The sequence below is a fragment of the Cervus canadensis genome, chromosome 27 (assembly GCF_019320065.1).
Source record: "Cervus canadensis isolate Bull #8, Minnesota chromosome 27, ASM1932006v1, whole genome shotgun sequence".
NCBI lineage: Eukaryota > Metazoa > Chordata > Mammalia > Artiodactyla > Cervidae > Cervus > Cervus canadensis.
Window position 1 is genome coordinate 40,483,874 of NC_057412.1, and position 22,005 is coordinate 40,505,878.

Genomic DNA, 22,005 nt, shown 5'->3' on the forward strand with positions numbered 1-22,005 from the left:
GGGAGTGGCTGTTGCAGCTTGGCTCTGACTCCCCAGTGGGGCGGGTGGGAGCTACAGGGCCCACGTGGTTTGTGTGGCCTCTGGGGGTGGCTAGACGTGAGGGGTTAGAGGTCGGCAGGTTAGCAAAGCCCCAGGAATCCCTCACATAGTACGCCTTTACCCGTAGTGGCTTGTGTCTAGAGATCTCCTCCTCCTCCATTTTCCTTTCCTTCCCAAGTCTTCCCATTTCCCTGCCTGTGGCTCCTTGAACCTCTTTCACTTCTGCTTCTTACCGTTCTAGACTAGATGATGAAGGGAGCTTTCCCTGTCCCTCATCAGGCACTAACATGGAAGCAGCTATTTAGGTCTGCCTAGGAGAAAGAGCGGAGAAGGAACTGGCAACCCACCCCAGTGTTCTTGCCTGGAGAATCCCAGGGATGGGGGAGCCTGGTGGGCTGCCAGTCTATGGGGTCGCACAGAGTCGGACACGACTAAAGCGACTTAATAGCAGCAGGGGAAACAAAGACTCCAGGTCCCACTGTGGCTTAGTTCATAGGGGGACTAAGGGGACGTGAAGGGGAAAGAAGCTATCTGCAATGAGAATGTTGTAACTAGCGGAACAGCGCACATGCCCCACCCTCAAACACCCTACTCTGAAGGCTTTTCCCTCCCTCCCACATTGCCAAGGGTCCCTCTCTCAACCTCAAAACCTCTTGCTCTTCAGCCTCAAAGGGCAGGCAGAGGCACCGTGCGTAGGAGCTACATCTCCAGGAGAAAACAGCCCACCCTTAGACAAGGGAATGCCTGTGTTCATCTTCCCCACGTTCCTTGCGGGCTTTCCTGGTGTTTCAGTGATATAGAATCCTCCAGCCGGTGCAGGAGACTCAGGAGATGCCTGATGGACCCTGGGCCAGAAAGATCCCCCGGAGGAGGAAATGGCAACCTTCTCCAATATTCTTGCCTTGCAGAGTCCCATGGACAGAGGAGCCTGGCGGGCTACAGTCCGTGGGGTCACAGAGAGTTCCAGGACTGAGCGAGTGAGTGCGCGCGGGCGCGCACACACACACACACACACACACCTTACACACACACACATGTTCCACACACACACGTTCCTTGTGCCTCTGCAGCTAAGGGGCCAGAGATGGCTTGACGGGGCAGAGAAAATAATGTCTAAGAATTGAACATGCCTCACCCAGCGGCTAGAGGGACCAAGAGACACAGATTCCCGGGAGTCAGAGCCGTGGAGAGGGCAGAGAAGGGAACAGAGCTGGGATCCTTTTTCCTTTTCTGCAATGGCCAGAACTTGCCCTCAAGTTCTCAACAGCGAGGCAAACCTTCTGTTTCCGGTGCCGGCAGATCAGTGTCAGACCTCTCCTCCTCCTCAGCCTTCTGGGCATCACCAACTCTCCCCCCTTCCTCTGGACCAGGTGCCTGGTTGGTGCTGAGGATTTTTTTTGCTGTTAAGCTCGCTCGCGGCCGCCGCACGTGCAGGGGGGACCGGGTTGCACCAGCGAGGGCCTCTGAGGCTGGGTCGCCGCTGAGGAGGCAGGAGAATGAGCGCGGAGAGCCGCCGCGCCACTGCGCGCACCCGGCTCCAGGCGCGCGGATCCCCGCCCGCGGTCCTCTTCCGACCCTGTCCTGTCTGAGCCGCAGTCTTTTTTGAAGCGCATTTTATGCTTAATCACTTTCAACTGTAGCACCTCTAGTTGATCCTTCTCCTTTGACCATTTTTTTTTTTAAGAAAATATCTATAGGTATTGAGATACCTATTACTCTCACAGTCATTTTACTAAATGAAGGATATTCTCATTTCCAATTCTTTTGTATTAGAATATGCTAGTATTGCAACCCAAGTGTTTTTATAGGATACATCTTTTTTTTTAACTTCACTTTTTTTCTATGATTTTTTAAATGTTTTACTAGTTTTAGATGGTACGAAATCTTAGACTTTCTGGATATCATTTAAGTCTCATCGAGAAGAAAATTTGATCTTATTAAAATAGGAGCTCCATCAAAATATTTTTCACATAAGTTGAGATTTTCCAAAGCCCAATTATAGAATTTAAAAATTAAATCTTGTACACATTTTGAACCATCATTATATAATATGCTAAATTGTTCCCTTGCTTTCATAGGGGTAAATTTCAGTACCTTCTTGTTTGTGAACTTGATTTTTGATAATTACAATTTACTATACCTTCAAATAATAAGATTTCTGGCATTCCACATTTAGAATACTTTGTCTAAAACTTTTCAGCTATTTTGAATAAAATTTCACCAAAAGTTGGAGGGCTCATTTACCAAGAAAAAGTGCAGGCTAATTGTAGGACTCATTGTTTGATGTAGAAAATAGCTCTTTGAAGGCTCAAAGATTTCTAAAATTTTGATTGATGATGTGTAGCAAAGATAGACTACAAGTACTACCATGCTGAACCATTTCTTTAACATCTTTGTCATTGTAAAAACTTCGCAGTTCATTTTCTCTGTGAATATATAAAAATATTTAAATTTGTGTAATTACAGCTCTCTTGATTAACAAAATATGGTAGCTTGTTTGTATATAGTTATTAATCATTTATGTTTCACAACCAACTTTAAGCCCCATCTCTCCATAAATTTCTTAATTTACTAAGAACGTTTTATTTACTCTGCCTGTACTCTTACCAAATTTGCATTTATAGTATCACTATAAAACCAAAATATTTACACTTGATTGTTGAATATTTTAACTGAATTTATAGTAATATTTATAACTGTGTCAGAAGTTTTGTCTTCCAGTATTGAATATTGAAAATCTTTGCTTTGATTCTGTGAAAAATCAAATCAATAAAATCAAACCAATGTATTCAGAGATGAATACATCTGAAAAGACTGATGTAAAACTGGCTTCATTTAACCATTTACAAGGTTCTTTATGTGATTAGAAAGCCAAAACATTAAAACTTTCCTTTGATTACAAAAAAAAAAATTTTTTTAATGACCCTAGACAGAAACTTATTTGATCTAAATGAAAAGTCATGTTCACATAATGGTATATAAATGAACTTTCTGTAGCTGCATGAGGCAAAGCACTGTTTTGAATATACTCTTTTAAAAATAAGTGCAAACTTTTGAAGTAGATTCTGATATTCTTCAGCAGATTTATATCTTTTGATTTTCACGTGATCATTGACATCATGCTGGTTCCTGTGGTAGGGAGTAAATGTCAACCAACATTGCAAGTATCACATTCATCTACTTCCTTGAAAAAACTGTACTTAATTTTTCATTGAACTTGTCTGTTCTTTTTTTAGCTCTTCGCAGCTAAAAGAATTTACTAGCAAATAAAAAAATGGATACTGAACAATAAAATAGTTATATTTTTACACCATATAATAAATAACGCTGTTGCAAGAGCGTCCCAGCTACTCTCAGCAAGACTGCTCAGGGTCTGTTTTTCATGCTATTCTCACCTTGTATATTTTTTTCACACTATATATTTTCACACTATCTGTATTTCACGCTATGTCCGTGTAGCATAAACTGCAACATCCCACTTTTTTCTATTAAGCCCAATGACTTGCAACCTGGCAGCTCCATATTAATACATCACACAGATTAGAACAGAGGCTGTGGTCTAACTGGCTGTCCTGCCAAACAGTGGCAAGGGCCATGGGGATATGTTATGTTTTGCTGTGAAAAGCCTCTGGTTATCTTCCATCAGTAACATGTTAAAGGAAGCACTCTTGTTCACCATACATAGGTATCTCTCACTACTAGCTAAGACCATGACTAGAATAGGAAGGATGAAATTATACTTACATTATTTGCTTGGGATAAACGCTAAATCAGATGAGATAATGGACAACAAACATGAGCTGGGACTGTCCTAGGCAAACTGGCAGGTATGGTCACTGTATCTGTAATTAAATCCCTAGAGAGGAACTTGGCAACATGCTATTGTTTTGTCTTACCATAACCACAGCCAGGTAACATAAAGCATCCTTGGCTATCTTCCACCGCACTTTGTTCTTAACTTCTGTTGTAGGAGTCACCATGGTTTACTGTAATTATCCATCTGAATGCTTGTCATTACCACTTGGTGTGTTAATTCCTTGAGGAAAAGGATTAGATCTCATACAGTTTTATATCCCTGGTGCTTGATACAAGTGAGCAATCAAGAAATGCTTATTGTGGAGTAAATGGAGGGATACCAAGGACCCAGCTGAACTTGGAAAATGAAAAGAAATTGGTTCTTCCTATACTATGCTTCTCATACTCTCTGGAGACATGGGACAGGATGGGATTGGAGGTTGGTAAGGAAAGGCATGTTTGAACCTGCATTTTTCACTCCCTTGGTGATTTGGATGTCATTGGTCCACAGGACACGTTGTCTTGGAGCATGAGCTCTGGCTAAGTAAAGAGGGTGTGTGGTCCATGTGCAGGCATGCCTGCTAAGTCCCTTCAGTCACGTCTGACTCTGCAGCCCCATAGACTGTAGCCCGCCAGGCTCCTCTGGCCATGGGGATTCTCCAGGCAGGAATACTGGAGTGGGTTGCCATGCCCTCCTCCAAGAGGTCTTCCAGACTCAGGGGTTAAACCCACATTTCCTGAGTCTCCTGCATTGCAGGTGGATCCTTGACCATTGAGCTACCAGAGAAGCTCATCCACATGCAAGCACCAAAGACAATTTCAGTGTCAATCAAAATTCTTCTACCAACAACCATTGAGGTCTTCAGGAGAGCCAACATCTCCACAGTTTTTGGAGAGGAAGTTTCTCCAGCAAAGGGTTATTTCCAGAGGAAGTATAAGTCTACAAACAGACTTCAGCAGATTAATCCAACCAAACTTAGCACATGCCTTTATAAGCACTACAGCCCATGCTTAGAAATAAGACTTGTGTTTCTTTTAAGAGAAAATAGTCAGTGGTCAGAGTTAAGAAAGAATGGTTTCTTACAAATAGTAGAACCATTTTTATAGAAGTGAAAGTCTCACCGAACAACTTCTTCTTGTTGACTCTTTCAAAATTCAGAATGCTTTTTAATTATCAGCTTCTGTCAACTTTCATCATAATCGCTCATCCCTTTATCAAGCATTTATTGAACACCTACCATGTGCCAGGGACTGGACTAAATGCCAGTGAAACAACAGTGAGGAAGACATTGAACTCAAGAGTCTACTGTCCACCTTGCTTATAGTTTCCTTTGTTGTGCAAAAGCTTTTAAGTTTAATTAGGTCCCATTGTTTATTTTTGCTTTTATTTCCAATATTCTGGGAGGTGGGTCATAGAGGATCCTGCTGTGATTTATGTCGGAGAGTGTTTTGCCTATGTTCTCCTCTAGGAGTTTTATAGTTTCTGGTCTTACATTTAGATCTTTAATCCATTTTGAGTTTATTTTTGTGTATGGTGTTAGAAAGTGTTCCAGTTTCATTCTTTTACAAGTGGTTGACCAGTTCCCCCAGCACCACTTGTTAAAGAGGTAGATGCCCATCAGCAGACGAATGGATAAGGAAGCTGTGGTACATATACACCATGGAATATTACTCAGCCGTTAAAAAGAATTCATTTGAATCAGTTCTAATGAGATGGATGAAACTGGAGCCCATTATACAGAGTGAAGTAAGCCAGAAAGATAAAGACCATTACAGCATACTAACACATATATATGGAATTTAGAAAGATGGTAATGATAACCCTATATGCAAAACAGAAAAAGAGACACTGATGTACAGAACAGACTTTTGGACTCTGTGGGAGAAGGCAAGGGGGGTATGGTTCGAGAGAACAGCATCGAAACATGTATATTATCTATGGTGAAACAGATCACCAGCCCAGGCTGGGTGCATGAGACAAGTGCTCGGGCCTGGTGCACTGGGAAGACCCAAAGGAATCGGGTGGAGAGGGAGGTGGGAGGGGGGATTGGGATGGGGAATACATGTAAATCCAAGGCTGATTCATGTCAATATATGACAAAAACCACTACAATAATGTAAAGTAATTAGCCTCCAACTAATAAAAATAAATGGAAAAAAAAAAAAAGAGTCTACTGTCCAGTGGGAGAGACACATGGCCACCACTGTAAAGCGGGAAGTAGAGGACAAGAGTAAACTCAACAGACTGGACTCAAGGCGCCAGCCCTCCACCCCGAGCGCCCGCTCCTGACCCACCAGGCTCCCTGGCTTCAGAACAGGCTTGCCACACCTCTGCTCTCCACCTCCTCCCTTCTACCGATTCCTCTTCCTTGCTTCCAACTTTGCGCTCTTAGGCGCAGGTCTGCAGGGAATATCTGTGTAACACAATCTTCATGCACTTCCCATGGCCATTTCCTTAGAATGCGGTCCTAGAAGTAGAATTCCTGGGCTAAAATATATGCAAAATACATTTGATCTTTTGCTGCTTGTTCCTAGATAACCGAAGATGTCGTTAATCCATGCATCTGTCTGCTCTGTACAAGAATTCCCATTTCCACTGCCTCATGAGTGGTTATCATTCTTGTTTTCATTAAATATTAGCCCATTTTGAGGTGAAATGGTATCTTGTTTTAATTTGTTCTCTACATTACCAGTGGAGTTAAAGAAAATGTACATTACCCATGATGCTCTCATTGAGTACCAACCACCACGATTATCGTTTTGCTGTACCTATTTTTTCCATGTGCTGTTTTACATTTAATATAGTTGAACATGGGCTTCCCTGGTGGTTCAGATGGTAAAGAATCCACCCTCAATGCAGGAGACTTGGGTTCAATCCCTGGGTTGGGAAGATCTCCTGGAGGAGGGCATGGCAACCCACTCCAGTGTTCCTGCCTGGAGAATCCCCATGGCCAGAGGAGCCTGGCGGGCTACAGTCCATGGGATTGCAAAGAGTCGGGCCCAACTGAGTGACTAAGTGCAGCACAGCACATAGTTGGGTGTATAATACACAGACAACATGATATTCTGCTTTTTTTAACCCCATAACAGTATCATCAGCATTCCCCACCCCGGACATTTCCTTAGAGTCTTCATAACTATTATCTTTTTAAAATTTTATTATTTTATTTATATAGTTGTTTATTTTTGACTGCACTGAGTCAAACTCTTCATTGTTGCCAGCGGGCTTCTCTCTAGTTGTGTCATGCAGGGCCTGCTGTCTAGATGCAGGGCACGAGCTTTTCATCGCAGCGGCTTCTCTTGTTGCAGAGCAAGGCTCTAGAGCGGGAGGACTTCCGTAGTTGTGGCACATGGGTTTAATTGCTCCCTGGCACGTGGGATCGTCCCAGATCAGGGATACAACCTGGGTCTCCTGCTCTGGCAGGCAGAGTCTTTATTCCTGAGCCAACAGGGAAGCCCTATAGTCGTCTTTAAAGGTTGCATATTCATGTAGCTTACACACACATACTTAAAAAAAAAGTGTAATTTCAATTCCTCAAGAATATGAAAGTTGTTTCATTCTCTACATGTTAAGAAAAACTGAAGGCGGTAGATGATTTTTCTCAACCACATCCATTATTAACTTTCCACAGGAACTGCAAAGCCTCCAAACTGGCCTAAGCCTGTCTATGAACTAGATGAAGAGGACCCAAGGAACAATGGCTTCATCAATGATGACTTCATCGTGTGGATGCGGACAGCCGCCTTTCCCACTTTCAAGAAACTGCACCGCCGACTCCATCGAATAGACAATTTTACCGAAGGCTTGCCTGCTGGTAGCTATAGTTTCATCATAAACTACAGTATCCTTTTATTCCAGGGCGGAAGGAAAACCAGTGTCCATCTGCATACTAGTTATTGAACTATTTCATTCTATACTTCTCTATTCTCCAATCAAATCTATATACACTGTAAAAGAAATACATATTTATCTTATAGACAATACTGTCACTCCATCACCACATAGCTATTTGTCTCTACTTTATATATAATCAAATGTGCACTTTTTTTAAGGAGTAACAGTAGCAACATTAGGTAAGCAGGTATGGGTAAGTAAGGAAGGACTGTTTCTTCCCCAGGAGAAAAATTGAGTAACACTGGGCCTAGAAATCTAAAACAATGAGGAGAAAAGCCTGTTATATAGGATGGGATGACATGGAGGACCCTGGAAATAAAGATAGAGAGGATTACAAAGAAGTAGATTTGAATATGGACTAAAAGCAGTGAAAATTGAAAGAGATGGTAGAGCCTTTGATTTTAGGCGGAAGCCTCATGGGCCAAGGCAGCAGCTCTGGACTCAGGGAGCAGCTTGGGTCCCTCCAGCCCACGTGAGCTGCACCACCAGCTCTGCGCCGAGGAGGCCTTGCTCTTCCTCTGCTGGTCCGACGCCGGCTAGCAGGCGCCAAGGCCTCCGTTGTGGACATGTGGCCCACATTCAGAGGCATACTTGAATATGAGATTCTGAGTGTTCTCAGTTACTTTAAGAATATAAATGTCACTCTTGACTTTAGAACAAAAAGTTCTTAACTTCAAAATGACACCAAACACTATCTTTATATATATATATATATATAATTTTTTTAAATATAATTTGTACTAACTCTGGTCTTCAGACTTAGTTTTCAAGTCCTTTCCTGATTCTCTCTGAGGCAGAATTCTCCCGGAGACAGGTCTTTCCAGGACTTGCACACAGTTTTGAGACGTCAGCCCATTAAGCATCAGCAGCCCCGTGGCATCTCAGGGCCCCTGGAGTTTTTCACAGGACCCCCAGCAGGCTAGAGGATCTGAACACCCAACTCTCTACCTCTTCTGTTTCTTTACCACTCGAGGAGTTTGCCTGAAACATTCTTGGGTCGGTGGATGATGACCTGTGTTCCAGTTCCCTGCTCCATCTTTTCTCCTTTTCTGTCGTAGAGCAGAGGTTTCCTCCCTGACAGAGGAGTGGGGATGTTCCCTGGGCAGAGATGCCTCCACGGAAGAGGCACCATCTCTGCCTCTCAGCGCATTGCTTCCTCGTGTTTGCTGACCTGGGGTACGGTTTGCCCTCAGCTGTGCCTTTAGCATGGTCGCTAATGCTAACCTCTGCAAAGGAAAGTCGGAAATGTCTCTCTGTGTGTATAGATCAGAGACCAGGCCACAGAACATTACCTTTGCAACAGGACTTCAGCACCCCTCTCTCGCTCCTAGAACATTTGAGATTGAAAGCTGCTCAACAGTAGTCTTTCAAGTTGGACCTTCAGTTCTCACCAGCCTTTTCTGTGATGACCCTACCAGTAAAGCAGTTAGGGGAGCAATCAAGACACAGGGGGAGAAGCCCCCTGGGTACTGTCGCCCTCACAAGGCGCTGCGTGATTTTAAGGTTGATGGAAAGAGGGAGTCCACTTCCAAACAAAGGAGACACCATTTCTCTGCGTGAAACACGCTCTCCTGGGATGTGTTTATTCACAGTCACATTTTAATGCTGACAACTCTCCAACCTAAATCTTGAGCTCAGAACCTCAATCCTGAGCTTCAGCCCTATGCCTGTACCACCTACGTTGAGCGCTAGTGTGAGTATTACCCGTCCAGCCTAACAGCCTGGCTAATATGCAGAGAACTAAGCCTGAGCTGCAGATAGTTCTCCCACTGACCCCGTGCGAGGAAAAGACACTCTTAACGAAACCAGGGGGGTGGGGGAGGAAAGACTCAGAGGGCTCGTTGAGGACCTGCCCCCAAGGAGCCCAGGGACCTGGGGACCATGAGGAATTTTGATGGAAAAGAAAGCAAGCTAGCTTTCCTAACTAGTTTCTTTGTGCCTTTAAATAGCATGTTGCCAAGTGATTTGAGGCCTTTTAAGAGCTTTGCTGGGAAATGCCGTTGCCATGAGAAGCCTTTATTTGTTTATTAGTTCGGTTTACAAAAAGCACCAGATGTTTAAAAACCTCAGGCCACATGCATAATCAAAATGACATAATTCAAATGCTAATGATAGCAAAGCCACTTCAAACACTTTCTCCCTAGCAGTGAGGGTTGCTGGCCTTTTCAAAACTTGACTGTACCACCAAAAATGTTTTGCCATCTCTCTCACTACTTTTTTGTTCTTCACTCCTCTTAAAGAATTTTCCCTGAGGTACAAATTTAAACCTTAGCCTCTAAAGGACTTGAGCCTACCCTGGGTGTCCTGATCCACAAACACAAATTTAGCCTTGCTGCACAATCTGTCTATAGGCTTTTCATTTCCTTGGGTTTGTAAATTAACTGTATTTGTTCATATTATTGAGTTATCTGTAAGTCATTCAGATCCGTTTGTGTCCGTTTCTTTCGTAGATTGCAACCATGTAGAGGGAAGGCTTGTTTTCACTTAGTTTCTTTCCAGCAAGATAAAACATACTGCTTGGTAAAGATTAGGCTAAATGAAATTGAATAGTCAACCATTTATCACCTACAAAAACAGCAATATTAGGTGTCGAGGTGGGGCTGAGAAGTGCTGAGACAGATCCTTAACAAATTTTCTTTCCTTAGACTTTCCCGTAAGCAGGTTCCAAGGACAAAAAGCACTTGTTCTCTCCACCCTGACGTGGAGTGGAGGCAGCAGCCTTTTCTTAGGCCTCGCCTATCTGGTGACGGGAGCTGTGACTTTGTTGGCCTTCTTTTCCATGATGGCAGTTCACCTGAAGCTGAAAGAAAGGAAAACGTTCTTCCTCCAGTAGTAAAGTCAAGCATTAAAAAGAAAAACAGAAAATACAGAAATGGACAGTGAAGTAATGGAGCCAAAGATCTCAAAATGGGGTCTTCTACCAAGGGGAGCTGGACTGACCGATCAAGTACTCTTCCAGAGACATACGTAATAACAGTTTCAAAGTAAAGTAAAAGAAGAGGAGGAGGCATAGTTAGGTATAGTAAAATGTCCTTGGGATGGGGAGGATAAATCATCCTTGAGTTCTAAACCAAGTCTCGGGTATTTATTTGAAGCCCTTGTGCCTGAAAATAGGTGAATGCCTAGGAGGGTAGCATCACAGATGAGAGGAAGTAAAGCTGGGGCCCCAAGATTAGGTGAGTCCTTTTAACCATCAGTCAGGCTCAGACCATGTGCCTTCCCTGGCTGGTTGAAATTATAGACTCCCCAGCCACAATTTTTGATCACTGAATTGAACAATCGGGATGATTTTTGAAAATGGATTTATTCAATGTTCTCTACTTTCTGTGGGTCAAAATGAAGTTTTCTTACTAAGAGTAAGCCAAGTGAAGGTTATGGCAGTAGTCCTCAGAACACCCAAAATACATCACTACACCAAAAAGAAAGTCCAGGAATTTCCCTAAAGCTACCCATGAGGCCAAAAAGGAAGTACTGAAAGTGATTGATGCTCTCAAAAGCTGTACTCAGCATGTGAGGGTGCAACACGGTTCTGAAACTTACATCGGAATGACACTCTAGGTAGAATGTGGGTGGCGACGCGGATTCGTGATACTTGAATTACACATTTTGAGGGAGTTGTTAGGGTCCATCTTAAAAGATTTGAAGTCCTGCTAAAGGCCACTTAAAAGGAGACTGAATGGCATGCAGCTGACCCTTGAACAGTGCAGGGGTTAGTGGCGCGGACCCCCAAGCCTTCGAGAATCCACCTATAAATTTACAGTTGGCCGTTAATACCTGTTGTTCTATCAATACATCCACGGATGCAACCAGCTGTGGATCATGTAGTACTGAAGTGTTTACTGAAAAAAATCCGTGTCGGAGTAGACGCTTGCCCTTCAAACCCGTGCTGTTAGAGGATCAGCTGTACTTGGTCAGGCTGCCAGGGCAGGAGACTTGATGGATCCGCATAACTAGATAACCAGTGTACTGTACTGTAAAAAACATGTTTATGTATTATTTTTATTTTTTGAGGTTGGGGGAAGCTTCACTCTATGATGACTCTAAGAGCAGAATTTTCGTTGTTAGAAATGTAGCACCAATACAGAGATGTCTTTAGCAGCCAAGAAAGCATTTCTTTGCTGCAACTTTCTATGTTCACCAAACGGTCAAGTACTTTTCCAAACAAGCCAAAATGGTTTCAGGTACCAACCACTGACCTCGCTTGACCAGGTTGTGGTAGGCTGAGTAATGCCCACTGCAAAGATACCCACATCCGAACCCCTGGGACCTGTGAGTGTGACCTTGTACCCAGAAGACACTAGTGTGGCTGCGTGTTCAGTCCCTCAGTCGTGTCCAGCTCTTTGTGACCTCATGGGCTGTAGCCTGCCAAGCGCAGGCTTTTTTCCATAGGATTTTCTGGGCAAGAATATTGGAATGGGGTCTTCCCGACCCAGGGATTGAACCTGCATCTCTTGCATCTACTGCATTGGCAGGCAGATTCTTTACCACTGTGCCACCTCGGAAGCCCAGAAGACAGTTTGCAGGTGTGATTAAGCTAAGGATACTGACATGGGGAGACTGTACTGGATTATCTGTGTGGGCCTAATGTAATCATAAGGGTCCTCATAAAAGTGAGGCAGGAGATCAGAGGAGTGGGGGGGGGGGATGTGTCTATGGAATCAAGAGTTTGGGGTGATACAAAGAAGGGGTTGTGATCCAAAGAATGCAGGCAGCCTCTAGAAGCTGAACAAAAGCAAGAGACACAAGCTGTTAAAAGTCCTACTGACACCTAAATTTGAGAGCTCTGACCTCTAGAACTGTAAGAAAATTAATTTATGCTGTTTTTAGCACACGTATGGTAATTTGTTATAGTAGCGATAGAAAACTAATATATTAATACCATGGGTTGTCAATGCTCTGGTCGTCTGAACAACTGTGGTTTCTTGAGCTTAGGTGACCTATCCAGGGCAGAGAGCTAGGCAGGAACAGAGCTCACACAGGAACCAAACCCAGCAACTTCAGACCCTGGGCTCTCGCCCCTTCAGTCCACACTCCTCAGTTATGATGTTGATTGGAAAAAGTCATGAAGACATCTGTTACATCTCAGTCTTGTTTGTCAACTTATAAACTGCTGTGTTAGTCAAGGTTCTCTAGAGAAACAGATTGGAGATGTGTGAGTGTGTGTGTGTGTGTGTGTAGGGAGATTTCTTTTCAGGAAATGGCTTGCGTGATTGTGGGGGCTTGGCAAGTGCAAAATGTGATGGGGGAGACTAGCAGGCTGGATGCTTAAGAAATGGTCACAGTTCAAGCCAGAAGACCGTCTGCTAGAACGCCAGCAGGAATTGGTGTTGCAAGTGAAGCCCAAAGTCTGTCAGCTGGAGAATTCCCTTTGTTCCGGGGAGGTTAGCACTTTGTACTACAGGCTTTCCATTGGCTGCATGAGACCCACTCACATATGGAGGGCAATCTGCTTTAATCTGATTTAAGTATAAATCTCGTCCAAAAGCAGCCTCACATGCTTGCCGCATCTACTGAGCCTGCGTGCTCTGGAGCCTGTGCTCCACAACTGGAGAAAGCCCACTAGAGAAAGCGTCAACAAAGATCCAGCACAGCCAAAGTGTGAATAAATAATTAATTCTAAAAAACAGCCTCCCAGAAGCATCCAGAACAATGTTTGGCCAAGTATCTGGGCGCCATGGCCCAGTCAAAGTGAAAGTGATAGTCACTCAGTCGTGTCTGACTCTTTGCGACCCCATGGACTGTAGCTCGCCAGGCTGCTCTGTCTATGGAATTCTCTAGGAAAGAATACTGGAGTGTGTTGCCATTTCCTACTCCAGGGGATCTTCCCGACCCAGGGACCAAACCTGAGTCTCCCACGTTACGGGTGAATTCTTTACCGTCTGAGCCACAGGGAGGCCCAAGTAAACCGGAGTGGGTAGCCTATTCCTTCTCCAGGGGATATTCCCAACCCAGGGACTGAACCTGAGTCTCCCACATTGCAGGCAGATACTTTACCGTCAGAGCCACCAAGGAATAAAGGTGTAGAGTTAACCTTTATTGGAAATTTAACCAATAAACCCCTGCCTTATGCGACAAATCCACAATGCCAAGGATACCAAAGTGAGCCAGCTGGGGCCCTGGTCTCAAGGGACTCTTCTCGCATGGGTCTCTCTGTCCTTCCAAACCCATTCGCCCAGCCGAGCGTGGATCCCACAGTCGCCTAATGTGGGTCTCACGTAGCTTGCTAAAATGTCAATCTGGCCTCCAGGACTGAAGAGGGACCATGTCCCCCTCAGGATAGCACCAGCCCTCCACCCCCGCAGTGTGATCCCAGGACCCCAAAGTCCACACTGGGCACACAGAGGTGTTCTTAAGTTGATAAAAAATATAATCCTTCCCAGCCTGCACTAAAGCCTTTGTTGTGAAGCCTGGGTTTTCAGCTGGCTTGTTTCATGTAGAGGCTTTATTAACCAAATGTTAATAAAGGAAAACCAGCTTCAGACAGCTGCTGGTGGTTTTCCTTCACAGGACCACGCTGCAGCCTGCAGTTGTCAACATTTCAGTCTCTGGATATTCCCGAGTGGTAGGACAGAAGAGCAGATTTCTTGTGGCTTCTCTACTGGGTGCAACACGGGGAAGCCCATGCCCCTTTCTTGCTGCCAGGAGTCACTCAGGCTCTCAGCCCAGGGTCCCACTCCTCAGCACTGGCTCACGAGTCTGTAGCTAAATCAGCCTTAGTTTGGCAAATAAGCGCAGCACTTTGAAGTCTTTATCTCTACTAACCAGGTTTCAAAAACCTTCATGCTCCTTGCACTGGTTTACAGTGTCAGAATCTTTGACACTTCTTAGATAAATGCATTGTAGGATGAGCCATGTTTTATCTACACTCCTCCCTGCCCGGCCCGACAGTTCCCTTTAAATAGCTAGCTATCTGGTAAACGATTAGAAGAAAGAAGGTCAAATTATGAGATTTGGATGGCAATGACCCAGTAGCAAGCAAAGCTTCTTTAGGTTGGGGGGGTTGGGGGGTGGGGAGGGGGGCTTCTCCTGCAAAGGGTCAGGCTTGAGCAGTGTCCCCGTTCTAATCCCGTGGCATTCAGCGACATGACTCAGGGCCACACCGACAAACGTAGGAACTCTTCAAAGTCTGGGGAGTGAAATATTGTCTTACACTGAATCTTCCTTTTCTGATTAGAGTGGAGCCTGTCTCCTGCTTCCAGAGACAGGATCCAGTTTTCTTATTCATTTTCACCGCAGTTGGAATGGAAAAACTGAAGTCACTGCTCCGATGGTAAGAAACATCTTGCAGCACCCACAGAGCCAGCGGTCTGTGCAGACAGGCGTGGGGGCGCCTTTCGCCCCTTTTCTCTATGGAAAGAGCTTCACTCCACTGAAACAGATGATTTTTAGTGCAGCCTAACATGGCAGAAATAGCTTAGACTCTGCCGATTTTTTTTTCTTCTCTTTTTTGTTTATAAAGATTTCTCTGTTTCTTTCTTATAATCAACATCCATGGGTTGACCATAAAAATATATTCCTGAGTTTGAGGTCAGGGACTTTCTTGAGAGGTCGGGGAGATTCCAAATGGTTTGTGGAAACGAGAGCCACAGAACTGCACAAAGTAGGTTGGGGAGGACGAGACGAGCAGTCCCTCGGTTTAGAAAAGATGAGCAAATCTTTTGGATTTCCATCTTTCTTCTCAAGCTGAAAAATAAGCTCTCCCCTGAAGGGGGACAAAGAGGGGAAATGAAACAAAGAATTAAGGATGTGTCTGGCCCAATTAGACGTCCAGGGGATCGCTACCTACATTACTGCATTTCATCTTCACAACAAAGGGATGAGACAGATCTGTTACCATCCCATGAATCACTTCCCTCACCCTTCTTCCCTCCCGTCAAAGCCCACTAGAGATATTCTTTGCCTTTGGGTAGGAATAGCCAAGGGATCCAGTTCTGACTATGGGACATAAGAGAAAGATTCTTGGTGGAACTGGGAAAGGAAGAGCTCTCTTGTCAGCCACCCGCCACCTGTTTCCTACATATAAACGCATGATGCCTGAAGCTGTGGCAAGAGGTAAAAGACCTGAGGGCGCAAAGTTTTCATACCGAGGATGGTGGAATGAAGGATGGAAAGAGCTTGATTCTTTTTTTATAAATTATTTTTAATTGAAGAATTGTTGATTTATAAGATTGTATTTGTTTCAGGGGTACAGCAAAGTGATTATTATATATACATCTATATTTTTAGACTATTTTCCATTATAGGTTATTATATGACTTTGAGCACAGTTCCCTGTGCTTCACAGTAAATCCTTGTTGGTTATCCGTTTTATGTATAGTAGTTTGTGTTAATCCCTACTCCTAGATTATAATCTTTGATAACCGTACATTATCTTCTATGTCTGTAAGTCTGTTTCTGTTTTGTAAGTAGATTTATTTGTATTACTTTTTTTTAATTCCACATATAACTGATATCATATATTTGTCTTTGTCTGACTTACTTCACTTAGTATAAATATTTTCTAGGTCCATCAACCCTGCTGCAAATAGCAATATTTCATTCTTTTTAATGACTCACTAATATTCCACTGTATATATAACCACACCTTCTTAAGTCAGTCATCTGTTGATGAGCACTTGGGCTGTTTCCATATCCTGGCTATTGAAAAGCTTTTAAGTTTTTTTTACAATAAGCTTGGCTGTGCAAACGCTTCTAAGTTTGATTAGATTTCCATTTGTTTACTTTTGCTCTTATTTCTTGTACTTTAGGAGACTGATCTAAGAAAATATTCTGGTTTATGTCCAAGAATGTTTTGCCCATGTTCTATTTTAGGAGTTTTATGGTGCCGTGTCTTTATACTTAGGTAGTTAAACCATTTAGAGTTTATTTTTGTATGTGATATGAGGGACTATCCTAAATTCATTGATTTAAATGTAGCTGATTTCCAACACCAGTTGTGTCCAGGCTTCCCAATACCACTTGTTAAAGAGACTGTTTTCTCCACTGTGTTCTTACCTCCCTTGTTGTAGATTAATTGACCATAGGTTTGTGGGTTTATTTCTGGGCTCTCTGTTCTGTTCCATTGATCTATATCTCTGTTTTTGTGCCAATACCATGCTGTTTTGATTACTGTAGCTTTTGTAGAATTGTCTAAAGTCTGGAAGGGTTATGTCTCCAGCTTTGCTGTTTTTGCTCAGGATTGCTTTAGCAAATCTGGATGTTGTGTGGTTCCATATAAATTTTAGGATTAGCTGTTATAGTGCTGTGAAAAATGTCATGGGTACTTTGATGGAGATTGAAATAAATCTGTAGATTTCTTTGGGTAGGATGGCCATTTTAACAGTATTAATTCTTCCAATCCAAGAGCATGGAATATCTTTCCATTTCTTTGAATCATATTCTGTTTTCTTTATCAGTGTTTATAGTTTTCAGTGTTTAGGTCTTTCAACTCCTTGGTTACATTTATTCATAGGTGTTTTTTGTTTGTTTCTTGGTTTTTATGCTGGTGGTGGCTTTTTTTTTGGAGGGGAGGCCACATCACACAACTTGCAGGATCTCAGTTCCCCAACTGGGGACTGAACGGCAGTGAAAGCCCAGAATCCTAACCACTAGACCACCAGGGAACTCCCTGACAGTTTCAAATGGGATTGTTTCTCTACCATGTCTTTCTGGTATTTCATTGTTAGTGTAAAGAAATGCAACAGATTTCTGTATGTTAATCTTATATCCTGCTATCTTATTGAATTCATTTGTTAGTTCTAATGGTTTTTGTGTTGAGACAAAAACCTGGTCAGATGACAAGCCTAGTGTCATCCACAGATAGTAGCAGTTTGTCTCTTTCCTTTCCACTTTGGATACCTTTTATTTCTTTTTCCCATCTGATTGCTGCAGGTAGAATTTCCCATACTGTGTGGAGCAGAAGTGGTGAGATTGGGCATCCTTGTCTTGTTCTTCAATTAGTGGGAAGGCTTTCAGCTTTTCACCTTTGAGTGTTATGTTGGCTGTGGAGTCAATGTAAATGGCCTTTATTATGTTGAGATATGTTCCCTTTATACCCACTTTGGTGAGATTTTGCTTCTATCATGAATGGATGTTGAATTTTGTCAAATACTTTTTCTGCAAATCTGTTGAGATGATCTTGTGGGGTTTTTTTAAAGAGCTGGATTCCTCATGATATTTTTGAGACCATTGATTCAGTCTTAAAACTATCTATCTCTAGAGACTTTTTATGTGAGATTTTTTTTTTAGCCACTTTCAGATTCTATTACTTGCAGCCAAAATCACTCTAATAGATAAAAATGTGATGATTTCCATATTACTGCACTAGGTGTGTGTCATCTGACCAGAAAATTATATTGTTGATCACTGCAGTGGAAACAAAGTGTAGTTGCTCTCTAATCTGTTGAAAATCATCTCTTGTGCAGGTCTATAGTTTTCAGCTTAGTGCATTTCCTTCTCACTGTCCATGGGTAGATGATAGCATGTTAACAGTCCCCAGGAAATGACCATGTACTGCAGATGGTAACCTTATATCCTATTATTTCTTGTGACTCAGTCGCTAAAAGATTGGCACCAGTCCTTAACCATTAGTCTTATAACTTGGCTAACACTCTTCCTAGCAAACTGATAGAAGTTCTGAGGCTGATATAATATATGAATCTATGATTATTGTCTCCTACCACGTTGATGGTACCAGATTCACAGTTTAGTATTGTTCTGTTATTCATAATGGCTACTAGCAAAGCCATCAGTTACATTTAAGCTTCCCTTCACAAATACATGTTTTACACTATATGACATTCTCAAAAAGACAAAAATAGTGATTCAAGGAAGGGGAATAATAATAAAAGAATAGAATGCAGGAGCCTTTTTAGGGAAATGGGAATGAGCTCTATACTGATTGTGGTGGTAGTTGCATGACTCTGTACCTGTGATTATTCCTAGGGCTATACATGCCCCACACTGTACATGATTACTATGTGATTATTTACAAATTAAATTCATCCCATTAAAAAGAGTTTCTAGCCAGTCATTCATCAATAAGTCCAAATTGATTTACTGTTTTATATAATTGTGAACAAGAAAGAGGATGTGCTATAGTTGGCTATTGTTGAGCTTAAGAAAAACAGTAACTCAGTAAGGGAAGGGAATACCTAGATCTGATTGCTGTAACTGACAACAGTGGTTGGCTTCACTAAGAGATGTGGAAGAGAACAGGGTTTCAAGAAATAAAGCTGTAAGTTCTTAATTGCTGAGGCTTCTGCCAGTTGGGGGCAGGGGGTGGTAGAGCAAGAAAAAAAGCCATTTCCCTTGTTACAGAATCTCAGGGTCCATGATCTCAACTGATGTAGAAAAAAAGGCACTTGCAAAAATTCAACATCTTTCCTAATAAAAATACTCAATAAACTAGAGTTAGAAAAGGTTACTTCAACATAGTAAAGGCCGTAGATGAAAAACTTACAGCCAACATATTCAATGGCGAAAGATCGGGAATAACGTAAGGATGCTCACTTTTGCCCCTTCTACTCAACATCGTGGCTTCCCAGGTATCACTGGCGGTAAAGAACTTGCCTGCCAATGCAGGAAACGGGGGTTTGATCCCTGGGTCATGAAGATTGTCTGGAGAAGGGCATGGCAACGTGGAACTAGAAGCTCTGTTTAGAGTAGTTAAGCAAGATAAAAGAAATAAAAGGCATTCAAATTGGAAAAGAAGTAAAATTATCTCAGTCTACAAGTTATAAGATCCTATACGTAGGAAACCCTAAAGATTACACAGACACACACACACACACACCTTGTTGGAACCAATAAAAGAGTTCAGCAAAGTTGCAGAATACAAAATCAACACGCAGGCGCTTTCCTGGCCATCCAGCGGTGAGGACTCTGTACTCCCAGCGCAGGAAGCACGAGTTTGATTCCTGGTCAGGTAACTGAGATCCCACATGTTGTGTGGTGCAGACACACACACGCACACACACACATGCACACACACATACATACCACACGCTCATGCACACACACATACCACACACACCACACACACACACATATACAAGCATAGACACACATGCACACACACACATACCACACACACTACATACACACATACACACAAGCACAGACACACACATACCACACACACAGACAGACATGCACACATATATACAGACACAAACACCACACACATACACACCAAACACTCAGACACACAAGCACGTGTATACAGACACACACACACACACATACACGTATACACACACACAGAGAGACACACACCAGTCATGCTTTAAAAAAAATTAGTTTTGCTTCTATACACTAGCAATGAACAGTCTAAACGGAGATTAAGAAAGCAATTCAACTTACAGCATCAAAAAGAATGAAATACGTGGCAGTAAACTTAACCAAGGAGGTTAATTACACTTGAAGACTACAAAACATTCCTGAAAGAAATTAAAGGCACCAATGAATGGAAAGACATCCCATGTTCACAGATTAGAAGTTTTAATATTGTTAAGATGTCAATACTACCCAACAAGATCTACAGATTCATCAAAATTTCAATACTTTTTTCAGATAGAAAATTAATCCTGAATCTATTATGGAATTTTATCAAGTGACCTGAAATAGTCAAAACAATCTTTGGAAAAAAAGAATAACATTTGAGAGCTCACATTCCTGATCTCAAAATTGACTATAATTCTATGACAATCAAAACACACTACCATATGTGGTACTACCATAAAGACAGACATATATACAATGCAGTACAATAGAGAACCCAGAAATAAACTCTCATAAATAGGGTCAAATAATTTTCTATAAGGGTGCCAAGACCATTTAATGGGGAAAAGATGGTCTTTTTAACAAATAATGTTGGGAAAACTGCATTTCAAAATGCAGAAAAAAGTTAAGCTTGACCCATACCTTATATTATGTACAAATATTAACTCAGAATGGATCAAAGACTTAAATGTTACAGCTAAAACTTAGAAGAAAACATAATAAAAAAAAAGCTTTATGATATTGGGTTTGGCAGTGATTTCCTAAATATGACACCAAAAGCACTGTCAAGAAAAGAAAAATAATTGAGTTGGACTTTATCAAATTTAAGAGCGTTTGTGCATCAAAACACACTATCAACAGAGTGAAAAGAGAGCCTCAAGAGTGGGATAAAATCGTCACAAAAATCACATGTCTTAGGTTAATATCCAGAATATATAATTTAAAAATGCATCCCAACAGCAAAAAACCAACAATCCAATTTTAAATGGGCAAAAGACTTGAATAGACATCTCTAAAAGTGTACAAATGGCCACTAAACACATGAAAGGATGCTCAATATCTAATCAATTGGGAAATTCATATCAAAACCATAAGCTATCACTTCACATCCAATAAAATAGTTATTGTCCAAAAAAAAAAAAGCAGAGTTACAAGTGTTGACAAGGATGTGAAGAAAGTAGAACCCATTGCTGGCAGTAATGTAAAATGGTGCAGCTGCTGTGGGAAATGGTATGGTGATCTTTCAAAAAACATAAAAATAGAATTACAAAATGATCCAGCAATTACACTTCTGGGTGTGTACCAAACAAGCAAGAACTCTTAACAGATATTTGTACACCAGATATATGTTCATAGTAGCATTATTCACAAGAGCCAAAAGGTGGCAACAACTCAAGTGTCCATCAGTAGACAAATAAATAAACAAAATGTATTGTTTGGTGTGTATGTATATACGTATGTGGACAGACAGACAGACATATACATATAGTTGATCCTTGTAAACTTAGGGTTTATGGGCATTGACCTTAGGAGTAGTCAAAATCTGCATATGACTTTATATCTGCAGTTCAGGATCCAAGGAACAGTGAACCAGAGATCATGTAATATAGTAGTACATATTTAGTGAAAAAGATCTGTATATAGGTGGATCTGCACAATTCAATTCCATGTTGCTCAAGGGTCCACTGTGTATGTCTATATATGTGTGTATATATATTTTTATGTAAATACATACAATAGTATTTATCTGAGCCTTTAAAAGTGATGAAATTCTGTAACACATGCTACAACATGGATGTACCTAGAGGACATCATGGTAAGTGAAAACACTAAGCCAAACACAAAAAGGCAAATATTGTATGATTCCACTTTTTGGATGTACTTATGTCAAATAGAGGCGGAAAGTAGCATAGTGGTTGCCAGAGGCTGGGGGTAGAAGGGAGTGGCAAGTTGTCCTTTAATGAGTACAAAGTTTCATCTTGGGAAGATGAAGTGGTTCTGGAGATAGAGGCTGG

The 22,005-nt window shown here is 42.0% G+C and overlaps 1 protein-coding gene across 2 annotated transcripts in view; it reads left to right on the forward strand.

Moving 5' to 3' along the window:
• The window catches only part of LOC122428697 (cell cycle control protein 50C), a 28,493-nt gene extending 17,694 nt beyond the window's left edge, over window positions 1-10,799 (forward strand). For both annotated transcript variants that reach the window (XM_043448732.1, XM_043448733.1), the window contains 2 exons: window positions 7,467-7,676; window positions 10,375-10,799. In XM_043448732.1, the coding sequence (XP_043304667.1) occupies window positions 7,467-7,676; window positions 10,375-10,562 (398 nt within the window). In that variant the 3' untranslated portion in view covers window positions 10,563-10,799. The remainder of the gene's footprint in view (window positions 1-7,466; window positions 7,677-10,374) is intronic.
• The last annotated feature ends 11,206 nt before the right edge of the window (window positions 10,800-22,005 follow it).